The 12,348-nt window shown below is 38.9% G+C and overlaps 1 protein-coding gene across 2 annotated transcripts; it reads left to right on the plus strand.

Moving 5' to 3' along the window:
* Positions 1-1,839: 1,839 nt before the first annotated feature.
* Positions 1,840-11,868, plus strand: LOC143186171 (uncharacterized). 2 transcript variants are annotated; one of them, XM_076389665.1, is made up of 9 exons: positions 1,840-2,150; positions 2,722-2,941; positions 3,484-4,101; positions 4,331-5,173; positions 5,515-5,839; positions 8,865-9,192; positions 10,721-10,838; positions 10,899-11,059; positions 11,190-11,868. In XM_076389665.1, exons 2-9 carry the CDS (start codon positions 2,756-2,758, stop codon positions 11,248-11,250), a joined length of 2,640 nt encoding a protein of 879 aa, XP_076245780.1. In that variant the 5' UTR covers positions 1,840-2,150; positions 2,722-2,755; the 3' UTR covers positions 11,251-11,868. The 2 variants fall into 2 exon arrangements, with proteins under 2 accessions (XP_076245780.1, XP_076245786.1); XM_076389671.1 differs by having other exon boundaries at positions 4,334-5,173.
* The last annotated feature ends 480 nt before the right edge of the window (positions 11,869-12,348 follow it).

The following is a 12,348-nucleotide window of genomic DNA, read 5'->3' on the forward strand; positions in this document are numbered from 1 at the left end:
AAAATTTCTTGGCAAGCCTCGCGAACCGAACTTTTCAGTCCCGATCAAGCACGATAGACAGTCGTTCCTCCCGAAACGGGAGCAGGAATTGCCAAACTGTTCCACCAGACCATGAAACTGTGAGACCTGTTCGTCTAGCAAAAGCTAAAATAGCATTCGATTCTAAAGATTAATTTCATAATAGTAAAACGCAAAATTAGACGAGTATTCTAGATAGCGATGCCATAAATACTATGATCTTAATTAACGACGAGTTTCTACTGACTAAACTCACTAAATAATAAATATAATTTTGTAAGTTATATCTAAAATCATTTCCCCATTTAAGATCATAGAGAAATTTCGAAGACTATTCTATAAAAACTTGATTAAAACTAGTTGTTGAAAAATGAGCCGCTTCAAATTATAATTAAAATAAAAACTTAAAAAAATGGGAGCAGAAGAACGCTTTTATTTATCTTGAGTTCATTTATTTACTCTTTTCAATTCTAACAATAATCCTGAAACATTCCTAGAGCTCGTTAACATCAATAGAAAAGTGAATTGAATTATTTTTGTCCCACAGCTAATGCACTGTGGGGTGGTTCATTCACCACTTCATTCCCTTCAAACTTATTGCACGTCGAAGTCGCTGATAGGGAGTGGTAATTAAGGCTGGGAGCGCTAACAGGCTGGCTCTCTTAATTTCCAGGGGTTCGACGTGGCCGAGTTCCGATGTGGAGGGCAAAAGTTTCCTCTTTAGACCGTCCACGGTGGAGTGGCGAGGGAACGAGCAGGAAAGAGACGAACGAGAAAAGCGGATTCGAATGATCGGCGATGCCATGGTAACACTGGACAACAAGCTGTCAGATGATAGGCAAAGTTTTGATCAATAATACCGGTTGACTGCCAGGCGAATTCGAGGTTCGGTACCCTGATGACATGTTCCTGCTGAACCATCGAAGCTCGAACATCCTTGAACCTAGATGTTCGTGAATAATGGATCTCCTTTCTCGACTCGAGCACGATTTTGAGTTTGGATCGAGGGGGAAGTATTTGAATATTTTTTTAGGATACTTTGCTTCTTAAGTTAAAAATAGTATATATCTTACTGTCTTTTAACTAAAGGGGAGGCGGGGTGTAGAGTTGTCAAGGACGTGGGAATCTGTTAGGAGAGAAAGGATATTCAAGTATAAAATCAGAGGCTCATAGAATTGTAACTCTGTATTAACAAGTTATAAAGAATCAGAGATTCGAGGTTTACATAGTCTAGCGTTATAGTTAGTTACTACTTTCCACTGTTGAGGTTTTCTAGAGTAAGTTTGTCCTTTTGGAAGAAATTTCCTAATGTTTCAGAAACATTGCAGCTAGTTATATTAAGGGTTCGAATGACATATTAATAGTGGTGTGTGCCTTGTGGTGATTCAGTATTTAAGAATGTCGCTTGTTTCAGTTAATTGCTCATCAAAGTCTCTTTAATTGGTTAGCTGGACAATTAGGAAACTAAGAAGAGGGAGTTTCAGATCGCGTTTAGATCACACTCTGTATCCTCATTGAGACTCGTTCTACTGATCTCGCTGTGTCTGGTCTGACTAATGTATCTCGGCAGTAGAATAAGTCCCAAGTCAGACACACTTCACACCTAGGAATTTTTTCAACAATTAATTCCTCAGAAACGACTATCTTTATTTTCGTCTTATTTTAGCACATACAATTAGTCTTTCAAATTTCTATATACATTACTCTAATAAAGTTTAAGGATTAAATTTCCCCCCACCTGTAGCCAAACACCCTCTGTGTACGCAAGTGGGTTCGACCACCCTATCAACGATCTGACAGTGTGCAGTGATCGAAATGACGGTGTATCAGTCTGCCAGGTTCAGCTGTGGTAGTATCGCGGGCGTCGTTCGAATTAAAGGGAGCAATACATCGTTCAACTACCCCTCTACAGCTGGCGTGGTGGGAGTTGTGTTGGTGGTGAACGCTGCACACGAACACCAGTCCACTGGCGGTGGATACCTAACACGAGGGTAGGATCGGTAAGATGGCAGTGGTAGCGAACGATCGTGTCAGAGGGCAATGGATGAAGTTAGTCAGTCGGCGCTCGCTCGCGCCGCCAACACGATGGAAGTTCATCCATCGTGCTTCCCTTTCGACGATCCTAAGCACGAGTGAGTAGTACTCAAGCTTTTAGGTTCTGAGATAGTTCACTTTGCTTTGCATTTAATTTTAGGGGTGAATTGGAGCCTAATTTTTTTAATTATAAAATCTCGAATCGGAAAAGATCGTAAGATTTTGAAAGTAGAAACTTTCTTGGGTTTCAAGGGGTTCTGAGAAACTCATCCTTATTTATTTTATATGCTAATTTTATAAAGCTATCAGTGGTTGTTGCTTTGAACTACCTTCCTTTTGCTTAAGGTAAATGTCTCTATATCTAGACACTTAAGATAACAAATGTCCTAGTAAGTGGACAACTGAAAAATGCATATCCCAGCACTTTAATTGCGTTTTAGTAACTGAACTATTTTATTATAATATTCTTCGTTTCTTATTAATGGTAGGTACTGGCCTTTTATTAGAATTTAAGTTTAAAATTAACGCTAGTGTTCAAATATCGAGACATGGTCAACTAGTGGGACATTTACCTTATTTTATATTCGTTCATCTTGTGTGATAGTTTAGCTTTATTACTAAGTTATTGGAAACATAGTACTCGATTCACCAAATAGAAAATTACTACAGAATGTAGTGTCAGTGAGTCCCTTCGAGTATCGGGATGTCAGATTCCGGGAAATCGGTGAAGCCAGTCAGACAATTATCCCTGCAGCCACCTGCACCTCGTCGACAGCAAATTAGGCGACAAAGATCCGCGGAGGATGACAAATCGCTGCAGATCTGCGCCAGCCCTCTTGCACGTGGTAAACGAGGAACCCATGGTAAACCTGGTTTTGAAAGACCCAAGGTACCTTCATCTAGTAATTAATTTAGTGCTAATTAATTAGTAACTCGTACTAATTTTATAGAACTCCCTTTCTAAATTAATGTTCAAACATTTGTATATTAAAGGAGCTTTTTTTTGTCTTCGATACTGTCTGCCTACATCTTGCTTCTTGACAAGGATTAATTTTGTCATTCCCTTGCGATCCAGAGTCCCAAATTTTTTAATGGTAAAATTTTCGAATTTTTAAAGATTCAAACTTTCGAATTTTTAAATCTTTAAATTTTCAAATATTCAAATATTTGAATTTTTAAATATTCAAACTTCCGAATTTTTAAATCTTCAAATTTTCGAATTTTTAAATATTCAAATATTCGAATTTTTAAATATTCAAATATTCAAACTTTCGAATTCTTAAATCCTGAAATATTCAAATTTTCAAATTTTTAAATATTCACACAATATAAAACCGTAAAAACTTAAAACCCTCTCATTCCTCAGTGACCTTCCATCACAGTTTCTCCCACCATTGCAAACATTTTCTACAAAATTCCCACATTCGCCAGGTTCGCGTGGCATGGACCGAAGGCCGTCGCAAAAATGAGAAAGAGCTGGAGCACGTGGAGGTGGTGGCTCGCCAGATACCTGGACGATCGAAGCCGATCACAGGAAGATCGAGAGGTTTCGCGGGGATCGAGAAGCCGACAATCCTCTACACCAGGCAGGAGCTGGCGGAGAGGCTGAGGCTCGCTTGGAAGCATCGCGAGGAGAACAAAGCTAACATCAATATTTTCTTGGCCCACGGTACTTTGGAAAAACGATGCGATTCCGAGATGTCAGTGACTATCACTGCGCCGACGACACCTCTATCAAGATCTAACACAGCAGTAGAGACTCCAGAAGCAAGTTATGACACTTGCAAAGCGACTCGAGATGAGGAACCTTGCATGTTTTTTGATGGAGATTATGGTGAAAAAGGAAGCGAGGACAGTGTACTTGGGAAATCAATCATTTCTGTGGAAAATGGTAACAGGAGCGTCTCGAAAACGGATTATCACGAGGTAGCATTAGAAGAAGAGGATCCTTGCCCTGAAACGCGACGAACAGAAGTGGTAGAAGAAGATAAAATGATTAAAAATGAGAAGAGAAAAGATTCCATCGCGGAGGCCACCGAAACAAGCGAGGTACTATATACTTTGGATCATATTATTGTAAAAACAGTGATTATTTGAGATTTTTATATGTGACGAAAATGAATTCATGAATTTTTCAATAAAATAGTATGTGGTTATTAATTATTAATTCGAACAATACTGTAAATATGGAAAATTAATTTTTAAATTCATCTATGTTAATATTGTCCCATGTAGATGTCATCTAATCTCATCTATACTTCATCTTTCTCTATTCAAGCAGCCATCGAGTAGTCCCAATACCGACTGTTCCCCGAACCCTAAAAAGAGGACACCAGCCAACATCGATTCCTCGAACCCTCGAGTCCAGTCCACATCATTGCCAGCAATCAAACTAGACAATTCAACATCGACTGCCTCTAAAACCTCAAAAGAGGATTTTTCTTCAGCAAAACAGAAGCGAGCCAGCTTCCACAGTGGCACGAACAGAGCCTTTCTGGGGCCCGTCAGGTCTGCAACAGAATTTAGGTGGAACCCAGTATCAGAGAAAACAGTGCAGCAGAAAGTAGAAGCAAGAAGCTCTGAGAGCAGGGATAACGCTAGTAACAAACCTACAGTCTCAAAAACTACTCCAGAAACGAAATGTAACACGACCCCAGAAAAAGCTGTGGCTCAGAAGACCATCGTGGATGGAAAATCGAATTCGATCGAAAAGGCTCGCTTGAGGACCACGCCAGAGAGCAAAGACACTTCGGTGGACAATAAAATAGTGACTCAGAAGGCGAACAATGGCGATAAAGTCGCTTTGGTTAAGAGATCTGCGGCGAGTAGCATCGCGGAGAACAAAGAAGGTTCCATTGATAAAGTTCCATCCGCGAGGCAGATGCTGGAAGAGAGGTGCAGCTCGGTGATCGAGAGGAATCCAGCGAAGAAGATGGACGCGAGGATCGATCAAAAATCGAGGAGGACCAGCTCAGCTCCGCCGCAGAGGCATTTGGGAAATGCTTCGAGCAATCGAGTGCAAGTTAATATCGTGATCGATACACCGACGACGGGGAGAAGTGATAAGGAAAGGAACATGGACTGCAAAGATAACGCAATGGAAAAACCTGATGCGACAAAGGTGAAGTTTTTATTTTAGAGATTCTGATGTGTGTAGATACTGTTTCTAAAGATAATTAATTGCAAGGTTTTTATTACTATGAGTAATTGTATCAGTGATTCTCAACCAGGTTTTATGTATTGTGTTCAGTATTTAAATTGCAATTTTAATAATATTCAATACTTAATACACAAAATGAACTTAAGAGATAATAAAACATTTCACTGGAGCCCATATGAACAATTAAGGGTTAAAGTGAGAGAAGTTCCCTCAATTTTTAAGATATTCGAATAAAAAAGTGAAGAAGAAGTGGCTCATAGAAGTATGAAACTATTACATAATTTTTCTTCTTTACTATACAGAATCAGGTACCAGGGCGATCAGTGAGGTCAGCACCCCTAAAGAGACGATCGAGGAGCGCGAAGAGACGTTTCTGGGGCAAAACTGATGAGGATAGGAAATCGCGAAACCGATCGGCTGGTCGTGCAAGGAACTCGATCGATTCTAAAGCGATCGACATCGTGACGATGGTGTCTCTTGTCAGCTCGGCAGACAGCGACAGCGATACAGAGAATTCACCTGGGGATGATAAACTGATCGACGAATTACGTAGCAAATTGCCCACCACGTCGATCATCAAAACATCCGCGAATCCAATAAGCTTCGCGAAAAGACCCATCAAGTCAGGTAAGATGCTCTATATTTTTGGTGAATTAACACATTCATGGCCTACTAAAAATATATCTGACTATTCAAATTATTCTGACCTATACATGGGTTACAGAACCATGTACGCGTTAAACTCTGCCTCATTAGTTGAGTCACTAATTATCAGCAACATTGAAGCATGCTCACTCAGTGATACGCTATCATTACATTGTTTTAATAAATGTACAACACTTCAGTTAGATATCGACCTTTTATCATATCTAAAAAATATAAAAACACACTTCTCTAATTTGAATTACGTAAGTATGGATAAACTGTTTTAATAGTTAAAGTTCATTTCATCTTATCAATGGACTCAGAGATATTATCAACGACATCAATTCTAGCGCTCGCTGACGAATATCGTGCAGGAATTTAATAATGCACACGCGCGCGCGTAAGCAAGAGGCCGACGGAATGATAATTGAACGAGTTAATTAGATACGACGTGAGACACGCGAACTGCGCATACCGTGAACAATGTCGAAATATCCATTCTTCGTCTTCTTGTAATTGTCCTTACGTAGCACAGAAGAAACGTGTGTTTAAGGCGACGTTACTATCGCAATTGCTTTTGTCGCGAACATGCACGCGCTCCTTTGCTCGTGAATTTCTAAAACTTGTTGCAAGAGAATATTACCTTATGCAAATATTGGAAGCTCTGATATTTAATACTTTAAATTTGCCAAGAAATAAGAGCAAAATTACGAGAAAATTATTTTTCTCGTACATAGTTTTTCACGTACATATTTCAGCACGAAGAAAATTGAGTATAAATGTTTCGTCATAGGTAAAGCAAGTAGATACTTTTGGTTTTGAAATATTGGCACAGTTCTGAATCTCAATCTCGTATCATAGATTTAGTTCTTTTTATATTCTAGATTTTTACGAGCAAAATTTCTTGAATTTTCCACCTGAAAATCTCAATTCCCCCAAACTCAATCATTTTCTAAACTCAGCCCCTTCGCGCCCCATAAATCCTGCCCGTTTCTAATCGACCTGCCACTTTTATTTATATCCCTTATCACTGGGAATACTTCCCGTAAGTAATGTCAAGTACGAGCAGAATCTATAAATTCCTGATTTTATCGCCTCTCCTCAGGTACACTCGAAAACGTGTTCGTTCTTTCGCACACACGTATGCATGCACGTGGCTGCATCCTTTACTTAATTAAAGGAAAGTTCTATCGCGCAGCGACATGAAACTCGTAAAGACAATAGGATCGAACACGTTAAATCGACCAAACTTCTTCCCTTCGTATCACGCCGACCCTGAAGCAAAATATTCCATTGAAACTTGCCGCGTAATCGGTTTGCAATAATCACGCTTCTTCGTCGGCGGTTCTAGCCGCTGACACGAATCGAGTGCTTTGATCTGACAGTAGAAGTCCCTGAGATCGAACCTTGGAGAATTTTAGGCGATGTGATATATCCAGGGCTACGCGAGATCATAGCTCTGTGTTAAGCTATGTCTACTGTGCAGAGCTGGGAAGTTTTATATTTAGTAAAGTTCGAAACCTTTCAATAATTCAGTTCTCAACATTTTTAATTCGATCTTAATTTCAGAAGCACTTTAAATGTATCGCGAATTCTCTGAATATACGAACGTGCATGCGCTTTCATATCATAGAAAAGCAAGTGACTCAGTTTCTTTTCTTTATTCCTTCCGTGCCTCCTCCCATTCCCTGCTCCGATGAAGGCAACAGCTGTTCCAAACGATCGAACTCCTCTTCACAACGAGCCAGGAGCGGCGGGCGAAAAGATGCAGAGGAACATTCGAAAAAATGCAGTTCGCGGAAAATATTAATGGGCTCGTTTGGTCCCGCGGAACCGAATCGATGACACGAGCTATCGTTTGGCCCAGTTTTCGGCAAACGGCCGTGTGTTGTGATTGCTGGCCCGCTAAATCAGGTTACTCGGTAAACACACGTACCGCGGCTATAAAATTCCCCCGGCCGATACTATTTCCATTCGATTGAATCGGCTTCGATCGGACCCTATGCACGGTGCAATAATGGAAAGAAGAATGATTCATAGCTGGGGAACTACTTAAATGACGTCAGTGGTCGCTGGATCAGAGTCACGAACAGAGAAGTTTGTTTTTAATTATTCAAACGATATGTAATCGAATTCTAATTTTACGTCGAATAAAGTAAAAGTTCGATTAATCAGGTTGAGGGTAATAGTACACCCACGTCCAAAAGTATTAGAACACTTGTTTGCTCACGTCATATGTACTTGGAAAAAGTTCTGAAAGTAATAACGAATTACACTTAAAATGTCTAAAATTTGTGTGAAATGTGTTTGACTTAGAATTTGTTCCCAAGTCAGACACCGAGGATAAGTAGAGTGAGGCTTAAATCATGCACAAAGAAATCGGTAAAATGAGTTCCAAGTCAGACATAGTAAAATCAGTAGAATAAGACTGCAAGTCAGACACAGAGAGATAAGTAGAATGAGGCTTAAACCATGCACAAAGAAATCAGTAAAACGAGATCCAAGTCAGACATAGTAAAATCAGTAGAATAAGACCGCAAATCAGACACAGAGAGATAAGTAGAATGAGGCTTAAACCATGCACAAAGAAATCAGTAAAACGAGATCCAAGTCAGACATAGTAAAATCAGTAGAATAAGACCGCAAATCAGACACAGAGAGATAAGTAGAATGAGGCTTAAGCCAGGCACTAATCATGCATTCTAAATCTGTAGAATAAGTGCCAAGTCAGACATAGTAAAACTAGTAGAACAAGTCCAAGGTCAGACATGTCCCAGGACATTTTGTGTCCCATTTGAACTCCCTTGCACCCTTTAAAATCTCGCTACCTATACCACTGACACCCTGCACATGTATAAAACCAAGACTAATTTCTTAAAATAAAAATTATTATCATACTCGTATTCACTGTATCGAGATGAATGCTCACCAAAAACTCAAATTAAAAAAGAGAGAGCAGAAAAATTTGAATAAGCTCAAGAATTAACGCAACGAACCGGTCGCATAGTTTCGTTTCAGAGAGATTCCCTCGACTTCGAGGACCCGCCAAAAGAGCAACAACCCCCAGCGAGGGAGGAGAGAAAAACGACCACGGGGCGGCTCGCGATCGTTAACCACCGTGGAAACGGAGGCACTTTGTCGAGCGAGGAAACAGTGACTTGGAGAACGGACATTCCTGGGTTGGCACTGCCCGTCTTGGCACTGATTCACGATTCAGAGGAGACTGCTGACATCCCCTTGACTGATCGCGAGAAGAGATGCCTGGCCGTGCCTATCGGTGATTTACACGACAAGAAGCGGAAGCTTTTGAAAACGCGTAGCACGCCGTCACGATCGTGAGTACCGAAAATTTGATTTTTCTTTCGAAGATATAGTAAGATGAATATCGTAATGCTTGGACACTTAAGATATATGTCCTAGTAAGTGAACAGTCTACAAATGCATGCCTTGAATTACATTCCAGTAGCTAAATATTCTATTTTATGATACCTTTTTCGTTCTGTAGATATTGTTTTTTATTAGCTACACAAGTATTTCAGTTCAAAATTAAATAAAATTAGCGTTAGTGTTCAGGTAGTGAGACATGGTCGACTACTAGGATATTTGTCTTAGTTCAATATAAATAAGTCTCTGAGAAACTATACACATCAATTCCAGTGTTTCTGAAACTCGAAATGAGAGAAATAGAAAAAGAAAATGTACAACACAGTAATTTTTTCAATTAATAGATGTCCTTAAATGTGCAACAAATCAATCTTCCTAACGACCCTGGATTAGTCAGGCGAAGGTTGTTAAAAATCGTAAAAGAATATTTTACGTAATAGCTTGGATCATGCCACATTATAATCTCGATCTTATTCTGCCAGGAAAGAGGGATATGCTTGCAATAAAAGGAACGTTTCGCATTAAAATGTGGTTCAGAACTACATCCTGTTCTTATCGTGTCTTTTCCGCATTAACGTCCATAATGAAAGAAGCAAAATGCAGTCAAAGTTCACCGACTTCTTCGTAAACTAATTGCACCAAGCAATTCGTCAAAGGTTTACCTTACATGTTGAGACTTTTGAACCATAAAACGATCGATCTTCCGTCAATTTTCTTTTTTTAACTTTGTGGTTTTATCACGCGCGCGTGACGAGAATCCTTTTTCTGCGTTCTGATCTGCTCGCGACAAAGTATGTACCATGGCAATTTTCGTTCGGTTAGTGTTTGACAATCACGGCACGATCTCGATTGTTCGTAAATGTGCAGGAGTATCGATGGAAGGGGAAAGAATTGGACGATAAGAGACCTGCGATGATAAAGACGAAGAGGCTGGTACGATCGTGAACGAAACGATGGTTTACTTAAATGCGATTTCCTTTTTTATTTAGGGACCACGAAATCGAAGATGATCCATTTTTCTGCATCACTTATCCAGTTTCTCAATAAGTATATAGGGTGTTCCATCTAAGTTGAATATACTGAATATCTTATTTGTAGGAAATGATGGAGAAAAATCACTCGAAGAACTTTTAAATGTTTAAACTCGTCACATTTTCAAATATTGAACAATAAATGTTATACAGAGTGTTCAACGACAGATGTCAGAATTTTTAAAAATTAATTCTATATACTAATATTAGACGAACATAACAGAATTATTAATTGTTGAGAAAACGTTTAAAATTCGCGTGAAACATGTCTGACTCGTGACTTATTCTACTGATTTCGCTATGTCTGACCTAACTACTGCACACTGGCAGTGTGAAGAAGTCTCAAATCAGACACGAATCACCTCTCAAGATCCTTGACACCTATTATCGAGCACTCTGTATAAAAGATACATAAAAAGAATGCAATTTAAATTACATTTTTTCACAGCGTTATCGAGAAACAGATATCATCAAAGACGAGGCTGCAAAGTTCGCCAAGAATCGTTCCCCAGAAAATGGAAGCTCCCACGCAGCAATTTAAAACGCCCATGAATTCCTCCTCGAATGTAAGACAGATACCTTATTGTCGAACGCAATTGTCCTGAAGTAATTAATGAAATTTATAGACGAAAGAGGCGTTCGTGGCTACCGCGAAGGAGGCTGCCCAGGAAGTGCAGTCGATGCCAATGGAACCACAATTCCAAACGAATAAGGAGAAAGAATGCTGGCATTTATATAGAAAAATGTGCGATAAAGGCGTTTGTGTGTCGTTCGACACTGTCTTGAGGTTTGAATGTGAAATCCCTAAAAAACCCTTTATTTATATAAATATAAAGGATTTCAGTAACCTTAATTCTTTCAACATTTTTCATATTCCAAATTACTATATAAAATTAATAGAATTATATTTTTTTCAGGGGTATGCTCACTCCAACAGAGTACCGATTAAGACAGAGAGAGCTCCTGCAAGACTTGTAACAAAGTACACAGTCACTGAAAGATTATTTTCTGTCTGTTTTTCGTTTACGCCCCTGGTATTTTCGTGACGAATCGCAACCGACTGCTATTTTTATGCAAACACTTCGAATAGTATACAGAATCCCGAGCTTAAAAAAAGACCCCACGCCAAGATAAACTGTTAAAGAAAGAAGGGGCTCAAAATCGAATAGCGATACGAGCTCGTAGCTAACGAATGGTTTAGCTCAGTATTGTGTAATCTCAAACACTAGATACAGATCGTCTAGGACTCGCGAGAAAGACTACTTGTTAGCGAATGAAATATCCGAATTAGTTTTACAGAGTTTGTAGACGTAAGTACGTATGGCCGTACCAACTGCCTATTTTTTAGATCATTTATACATACATCATTCGTTACGATACTAGTGGTTGAGATAATCTTAGAAGATAAACAAATTTATGGAAGGATGTTCATAAATCGCGAGGTCATCGTCACTGTTAATCATTGCAATAAGGTATACATAAACGCTTGAAATGAAGTACTCAATTGCTATCGTATTTTCACGTATTCAATGTTTTATATGATGTTTACGATTTGTTCCTTTGTATGGCATTGTATAGTTGAATAAAACATTTTAATTGTTGTTAGTAACAGTTAGTATAAGAGAAACCTGCTACATGCAATTTTCACTTTAAATGTTCTGTCTTCTAAACCCTTACCAATTTTGAATTTTTTTCAAATTTTGGCACCATTTTGGCACAATTTTGACACAATTTTTTTCAAATTTTGATTGGTGCTTAAGTTTCTACATTTAAAACAAATATAAATCTTTTGTTTTGTGGAGTTAATCGATTTAGCAAATGAGAGGTTCAATTATAAAATGGATACTTGTGTTTCATATCACACCTATGTGTCAATACTAGAACTTCTACATACACACAATTCAATAGAACTTGTGAAGCGAACCTACGATTGGTTCTATGTATATCTGATTCCGCGCAATTTGCCAAATCGTTGATAGATCTACGAACGTGTGAAGTGTGAAGTATCGCGTGACATTCTTTTTTAATCAAGTGCACAAGACGTAAAAAATAAGAATACTACGTTCTTCTTCTTTT

The sequence above is a fragment of the Calliopsis andreniformis genome, chromosome 2 (genome assembly GCF_051401765.1).
Source record: "Calliopsis andreniformis isolate RMS-2024a chromosome 2, iyCalAndr_principal, whole genome shotgun sequence".
NCBI lineage: Eukaryota > Metazoa > Arthropoda > Insecta > Hymenoptera > Andrenidae > Calliopsis > Calliopsis andreniformis.

Bases quoted from the DNA above. Each gene is read 5' to 3' on its own strand.
- LOC143186171 (XM_076389665.1), top strand. From the start codon at position 2,756: ATGTCAGATTCCGGGAAATCGGTGAAGCCAGTCAGACAATTATCCCTG. The intron at 9,193-10,720 runs GTGAGTACCGAA...ATTTTTTCACAG, and splicing joins CGTAGCACGCCGTCACGATC to CGTTATCGAGAAACAGATAT. The intron at 10,839-10,898 runs GTAAGACAGATA...TGAAATTTATAG, and splicing joins CCATGAATTCCTCCTCGAAT to ACGAAAGAGGCGTTCGTGGC.